Source organism: Saimiri boliviensis, chromosome 12, assembly GCF_048565385.1.
Source record: "Saimiri boliviensis isolate mSaiBol1 chromosome 12, mSaiBol1.pri, whole genome shotgun sequence".
NCBI lineage: Eukaryota > Metazoa > Chordata > Mammalia > Primates > Cebidae > Saimiri > Saimiri boliviensis.
This window is the reverse complement of record NC_133460.1, coordinates 88,000,631-88,008,363: the sequence shown is the minus strand read 5'-3', so window position 1 is coordinate 88,008,363 and position 7,733 is coordinate 88,000,631. Positions and strand designations below refer to the sequence as shown.

The 7,733-nt window shown below is 45.1% G+C and overlaps 1 protein-coding gene across 1 annotated transcript in view; it reads left to right on the top strand.

Moving 5' to 3' along the window:
- The first annotated feature begins 783 nt into the window (after positions 1 to 783).
- PCGF6 (polycomb group ring finger 6) overlaps positions 784 to 7,733 on the top strand; it is a 48,346-nt gene continuing 41,396 nt past the window's right edge. The window contains exons 1-6 of the mRNA XM_010333361.3: positions 784 to 1,217; positions 3,704 to 3,803; positions 3,892 to 3,988; positions 5,232 to 5,287; positions 5,385 to 5,444; positions 6,339 to 6,447. Coding sequence (XP_010331663.2) covers positions 858 to 1,217; positions 3,704 to 3,803; positions 3,892 to 3,988; positions 5,232 to 5,287; positions 5,385 to 5,444; positions 6,339 to 6,447 — 782 coding nt within the window. The 5' untranslated portion in view covers positions 784 to 857. The remainder of the gene's footprint in view (positions 1,218 to 3,703; positions 3,804 to 3,891; positions 3,989 to 5,231; positions 5,288 to 5,384; positions 5,445 to 6,338; positions 6,448 to 7,733) is intronic.

Genomic DNA, 7,733 nt, shown 5'->3' with positions numbered 1-7,733 from the left:
TACTATTGCTCATTAACAACACATTCAGCCTTTTTTTTTTTTCTCAAGCTATTCTCCTGCCTCAGCCTCTGTGAGCCACCACTCCCGGCCCACATTCAGCTCTTTTATGTACTTATTTTTATTATTATTATTTTTTGAGTCCAGGTCTCGTTCTTGTTGTCCAGGCTGGAGTGCAATGGCCCGATCTCGGCTCACAGTAACCTCCGCCTCCCAGGTTCAAGCGATTCTCCTGCCTCAGCTTTCCGAGTAGCTGAGATTACAGGCATGCGCCACCACGCCCGCTAATTCTGTATTTTAGTAGAGACGCGGTTTCTCCGTGTTGGTCAGGCTGGTCTCGTACTCCCAACCTCAGGTGATCCTCCCGCCTCAGCCTCCCAAAGTGCTGGAATTACAGGTGTGAGCCACCGCGCCTGGCAGGAACTTCATATTTCCTAAGGGAAATAATCTTGGATGGAAGTGATTTGCCACAGAAGAGATGAATAGTTGGTACTCAGATGGAAATGATCATTATTTGTAATGCAACATCTTATGCTACCTGGTTCAGTGCTCGGTGAATTAGGTGATGCAAATATTCTATTGTTGCCTGGAACGGTAGTAATTTTGTCGTTTTTAAAAGGCGGCGAAGACAGCGTCCCCTTCTAAGGGGAACATGTGGTGTGATTCCTTTAAGGTGCGACCCGCGCGCCCCGCCGCCTGCCCCTGAGCTGCGGGCTTTGCGCCCCGCGGAGGTGAGGCAGCTAAACCACATTTCCCGGCGGGCCCCTCAGCCTGCCGCGCCTGCGCAGCGGTGCAGTCCGGGGCTGGCTGAACTCCCGCGCTCTCCCGCCGCTTCGCCTCGCCTGGTGCCTCCCCGAGCCATGGAGGGGGTCGCGGTGGTGACGGCGGGGAGCGTGGGTGCTGCCAAAGCCGAGGGAGCTGCAGCCTTACCGCCTCCGCCTCCCGTCTCCCCGCCCGCCCTCACCCCCGCACCGGCAGCTGGTGAGGAGGGACCGGCGCCTCTGTCCGAGACCGGGGCTCCCGGCTGCTCCGGCTCCCGGCCCCCTGAGCTGGAGCCGGAACGTGGCCTAGGCCGCTTCAGAGGCCGCTTCGAGGACGAGGACGAGGAGTTGGAAGAAGAAGAGGAGCTGGAGGAGGAGGAAGAGGAGGAGGAGGAGGACATGAGTCACTTCTCGCTAAGGCTGGAGGGAGGCCGGCAGGACTCGGAGGACGAAGAGGAGGTATTTAGAGTCCCCGTGCGACCCCTCTCGTCCCAAGCGGCGTCAGGGGCGTTGCTGGCCCTTGTCGGCCAAGCCTGGGCCCGAAGCTAGTGCGCCGCCGCCCCCGGAGCACTGGAGCCGACTTCCCGCGACCCCCGCCCCTGCTCCCTAGTCGTGTGGCGCCGACAGGCCTCCGCCCGGCCCTGGTCCGTATCCGATTATTTTGTGAGGTTACTGCAGGTCAGTTAGGTTCTGCAGGTCCGACTTAATCGTTTTGTTAATAATTATAGTTATTTTGGGACAGGGTTGCCCAAGCTGGAGTGCAGTGGCGCTACCATGGCTCACTACAGCCTCCAGCTCGCGAGCCCAAGCGATCCTCTCGCCTCAGCCTCCGGAGTAGCTGGGACTACAGGCGCGCGCCACCATGCCTGGCTAATTTAAAAAAATTTTTTTTTGGTAGAGAGGAGGGCTCCTTATGTTGCCCAGGCTGGTCTCGAACTCCTGAGTTCAAGCGATCCTCCCTCTCCGGTCTTCCAAAGTGTTAGGATTATACAGGCGTGAGCCATCTAGCCTACCTTTTAAGTAATTATTGAAGCTGCTCCTTACTAGGCAGTAAAGATCCTTTTGAAACAGTAATTTGGCCAGGCGCAGTGGCTACCAATCCAAGTTACTCAGGAGGCTGAGGCAGGAGAATCTCTTGAACCAGAGAGGTGGAGGTTGCAGTGAGCCAAGATTGGGCCATTGCACTCCAGTGTGAGTGACAGAGCGAGACTCTGTTGAAAAAGAAAAAGAAAAGAAACAATAATTTATATTGTGTTCTTATTGTAACTTTCTGCAGTATTTTGATGAGTTGGAGGTATATGCTTCCATGTTGCAGTGACATTTTTTTTTTTTTGAGACGGAGTTTTCGCTCTTGTTACCCAGGCTGGAGTGCAATGGCACGATCTCGGCTCACTGCAGTCTCCGCCTCCTGGGTTCAGGCAATTCTCCTGCCTCAGCCTCCTGAGTAGCTGGGATTACAGACACACGCCACCATGCCAGCTAATTTTTTGTATTTTTAGTAGAGACGGGGTTTCACCATGTTGACCAGGATGGTCTCGACCTCTTGACCTCGTGATCCACCCGCCTCGGCCTCCCAAAGTGCTGGGATTACAGGCTTGAGCCACCTGCGCCCGGCCGCAGTGACATTTTTTTTTTGAGACAGTCTCACTCTGTCATCCAGCCTGGAGTGCAGTGGCACAATCTTGGCTCACTGCAACCTCCACTTCCTGGGTTCAAGTGATTCTCCTGCCTCAGCCTCCCGAGTAGCTGGGATTACAGGGAGGCTGTAGAGACAGGCCATTTTAGTAGAGATGGTTCCACCATATTGGCCAGGCTGGTTTCCAACTGCTGACCTCAGGTGATCTGCCTGCTTTGGTCTCCCAAAGTGCTGGGATTACAGGCCTGACCCGCCTCGTTCAGCCTGCAGTGCACCCAGCACATTTTGAGATAATAGTGTAAAAGAATTTGATGAGCCGGGTGCGGTGGCTCAAGCCTGTAATCCCAGCACTTTGGGAGACCGAGGCGGGTGGATCACGAGGTCAAGAGATCGAGACCATCCTGGTCAACATGATGAAACCCTGTCTCTACTAAAAATACAAAAAATTAGCTGGGCATGGTGGCGCGTGTCTGTAATCCCAGCTACTCAGGAGGCTGTGGCAGGAGAATTGCCTGAACCCAGGAGGTTGCCGTGAGCCGAGTTCGGGCCATTGCACTCCAGCCTGGGTAACAAGAGTGAAACTCCGTCTCAAAAAAAAAAAAAGAATTTGATGAAGGTGGGCTGAGCACAGTGGCTGACACTCACAATCCTAGCACTTTGGGAAGCCGAGGAGAACGGATCACCTGAGGTCAGGGATTCAAGACCAGCCTGGCCAACATGGCAAAACCTCATCTCTACTAAAAATGCAAAAATTAGCCAGGCCATAGTGGTGTGCACCTATAATCCCAGCTACTTGGGAGGCTGAGGCAGGAGAATCACTTTAACCCAGGAAATAGAGGTTTCATTGAGCCAAGATCACACCAGTACACTCCAGCTTGGGTGACAAAGTGAGACTCTGTCTCAACAACAACAAGAAAAAGGAATTTGAGGCCGGGCGCGGTGGCTCAAGCTTGTAATCCCAGCACTTTGGGAGGCCGAGGCGGGTGGATCACGAGGTCGAGAGATCGAGACCATCCTGGTCAACATGGTGAAACCCCGTCTCTACTAAAAATACAAAAAAAAAATTAGCTGGGCATGGTGGCGCGTGCCTGTAATCCCAGCTACTCAGGAGGCTGAGGCAGGAGAATTGCCTGAACCCGGGAGGCGGAGGTTGCGGTGAGCCGAGATTGCGCCATTGCACTCCAGCCTGGGTAACAAGAGCGAAACTCCGTCTCAAAAAAAAAAAAAAAAAAAAAAAAAAAAAAAAAGAAAAAGGAATTTGAAGAAGGCAAGGACTTGTATTTTAAAACTGTTTCCATTGTATTTGCAGCGCCTGATTAATCTCTCTGAGCTGACCCCATACATCTTGTGTTCCATTTGCAAAGGTTACTTAATAGATGCAACTACCATTACAGAATGTCTTCATACCTGTAAGCATATGTTCACATTTCTGAATAATTTTTCTGTTTTTGAAATGTCTTGAAAGCATCCTAATTTTAACATTTTCTTTTTCAACAGTTTGTAAAAGCTGCATTGTAAGACATTTTTACTACAGCAACAGATGTCCAAAATGCAATATAGTAGTACATCAGACACAACCTCTTTATAACATAAGGTAAGAGGAATATATAAGCAACAATTGTATTTTAAATATACTTTTTCTGAAAGCTTGAAGTTATGTAGTTAGAATAAATTCTTGACCTCTCAGGATGCGCTCAGTGGCTCACACCATAATTCCAGCCCTTTTTGGGAGGCTGAGGTGGGCAGATCACTTGAGGTGAGGAGTTCAAGACCAGCCTGGCCCACATGGTGAAACCTCGCTCCCACTATTAGCCAGGTGTGGCAGCACATCCCTATAATCCCAGCTACTCAGGGGGCTAATGCGGGAGAATCGCTTGAACCTGGGGGGCAGAGGTTGCAGGAGCCGAGATCATGCCACTGTACTCCAGCCTGGGTGACAGAAGGAGGAGACTGTCTCAAAAAAAAAAATTTGTTTTGACCTCTCTCAAAATTAAAAGGGAACTACGTATTCTTTTAAGAAATATATATAGAGCACTTACTATGTACCAGGCACTGTAATATCTGCTAAGAACTTAAAAGAGGCACAGGCCTCTTTCCTGAGAATTTTAATCCCATCACTCACTCAAGTTAATGAGGCTAGTTTAGGCTTATTAATTCTGTTTTTTTCTTTTTAGAAGTAATAACTGAAACAACTGGCCTCTTTAGTAAAGCCCATTTGTCATAGCTCATTATGGCTTATTAATAAAAATTCCAGTTCATACTCAGTTTCTTAAGAGAGGAAAAATACTAACAGATTACTGTTACTTATTCAACAAATATTATTGAGTTTTTACCACCTTCACACAGGGGTGCTTTGCAGATGATAGAAGTCCAAAATACAATCTCTGCCCTCAACTCGTATTCTTATGAAGGGAATAAAATCAAACTAACCAGGCATGGTGGCACGTGCCTTTCGTCTCAGCTCTTCAGGAGGCTGAGGTGGGAAAATCACCTAAGCCTGGGAAGTAGAGGCTGCAGTGAGCCATGATTGAGCCACTGCACTCCAGCCTGGGTGACAAAAGTGAGACCTTGCCGTCACACATACACACACACAAACACAATGCACATGAAACAGTTTAGTGAGCCATTCAAGAATCTATGAATACTTATGATTACATGTAATTACTTAAGGTTTTCTTGAGTGAGTTATATTTTTAGGAACTATAAATGCTACTTAAAAGTAACTCACCTCTGTGAAAGAAGATACCCACTCTCAAGAGAAAACACAATCAACTCACTCTGTACCAAAATGCATTTTTCTGAATTCTGAGGTATTCTCCATCCTTTCCTTTTATTAGGTTGGACCGACAGTTACAAGACATAGTGTACAAATTAGTGATCAATCTAGAGGAAAGTAAGTTTCTTTTATTACATAGTTATGAATCCCAGAATCTCTGACTCTACTAGTTACATTTTAAGTATAATTTAGTCTGTGTTTTATCATTTTTTAGGAGAAAAAAAGCAAATGCATGATTTCTATAAAGAAAGAGGTCTAGAAGTACCTAAACCTGGTAAGTTTGGGTGTATACCATAATGTACTTATAGATTAAAGAATACTAACAATAAAATATATGCCCTTTGAAGTTCTTTTGGGGGTAGCTTGTTATATGATCTGAGAGATTTTGAAGGTAGTGTTGTGTGTAATCCAATTTATTTATAAAAATTAGAGATTGTAGGCTCTGGAGCTAGATTCTCTGAGTTTGTTCCTGGCCCTTCTGCTTTATGAGGTGTATAACTTAAGCCAAGCTAGTTATGTACTTAAATGTCTGTTTCCTCATCTACAAAATAGTGATAATACTACTTTATTTAAAATATGTATATTGAGTAATATAAGCACTTAAAACAGTGCCTGGCACACAGTAACTGTTCAAACATTAGTTTTTACAATGATGTAATATCATGGAATGGATGGCAAATAGATTTGAATTTAAATCCTGGTTCTTTCACTTAGTTACCTGGGTGACTTTGGACAAATTGCTTAATCTCTCTAAGCCTCAGTTTCTTTATTAGTTAAAAAAGAAAAAAGAGTAGTAGTGATACCTTTATCATGGGATTATAGTAAGGATTAAATGAGATGATGTGTGTGAAGTGCTGAGCATGAGCCCTGGCACACAGTAGTGCTTATGCAGGGTTGTCTACACATGTTGCTGTTCTGGTGAGCTCCCTCTGTGGCCCCAGTAAGCCAGCCACACATGTCTGCCTTCCATCGTGGAGTGGTCCCCAGGCTTGCCTCTCATTTCACTGGCTTTGACAGATGAGCCAATGTCATTAGACAGGGAGATTGAGTGCTTTATGATCTTTTAAATAGTCAACATAGTTATAATACCTGTGTAGTTATTTTTCCAAAGACCTCAATTTATAACGTTTTTATTCTAAATTAACATTTTTGTTTGGCTATCAAATAGCTGTTCCACAACCAGTCCCTTCAAGCAAAGGAAGATCTAAAAAAGTCCTAGAATCAGTGTTTCGTATTCCACCTGAACTTGATATGTCTTTATTACTGGAGTTCATTGGGTGAGTACCCTAAAAATGTACGTTTTAACCTTAAACAATGTTAAAAGTCCCAATGTTAAGAAATCATTCTGAACTTGGTAAAATTAAGTTTTTCTGACATCTCCTTTGAAAATTATTGAATTGAATATTAGAAATAATTAGAAAAAGGTATGAAGGGCCGGACATACGTAGTGGCTTATGCCCGCAATCCCAGCACTTTGGGAGGCTGAGGAAGGTGGATCACCTGAGGTCAGCAGTTCGAGACCAGCCTGGCTAACATGGCTAAACCCCATCTCTACTAAAAATACAAAAAAAAAAAAAAAAAAAAATTAGCTGGGCATGGTGGCAGGTGCCTGTAATCCCAGCGACTTGGGAGCCTGAGGCAGGAGAATCACTTGAACCTGGGAGTTGGAGGCTGCAGTGAGCAGAGATCATGCCGTTGTACTCCAGCCTAGGTGACAAGAGTAAAACTTCATCTCAAAAAAAAAAATACAATAAAAAAGAAGTATAACCAGTAGTATTCTAATCATCTGGTTTAAGAAATAAACCATTGCTAATATCGCTGAAGTCTCTGGCTAACTCTTCCTTCAGAGGTTAATAACCACTCTGTTAAAAGTAGTGTTTGTCATTTCCATGCTTTTTCTTCATGTGGTTGCCACATGTATATCTATTCCTAAGCAATATGTAGAATTGTTTTTGCCAAACTTAAAATGGTATACTTTTCACTCAGTACTGTGTGATTCATCCCTGTTGAAATATGTAGCTCTAGTTCATTCATTTTCACCGTTATCTGGTATTCCATTAAAATGAATATATTATTGCTTATCTTTTCCTCTTCTGTTGAATATTTAGGTTTTTTCCAGGTTTGTTGATTTGTTTGGTTGTTGCTATTATAAACAATGTTGCTCTAAACATATACATATCTTCTGTGTATATATGAGAGGGGTAATTCTCTTAAGAATTCTCTAATGTTGGTCAGTAGATTTACTGACTCTTAGGGTATGTTTCTCTTCAACTGTAGTTGATTTTGCCAAATTGTTTCCCAAAGTAGTTAGATACCTTTCTTTTTTCTTTTTTCTTTTTTTTTTTTTTTTTTGAGACGGAAGTTTGCGCTTGTTGCCTGGGCTGGAGTACAATGGCGTGATCTTGGCTCACGGCAACCTCTGCCTCCTGGGCTCAAGGGATTCGCCTGCCTCAACCTCCCAAGTAGCTGGGATTACAGGTATGCGCCACCACACCCAGCTAATTTTGTATTTTTTTTTTTTTTTTGAGACGGAGTTTCGCTCTTGTTACCCAGGCTGGAGTGC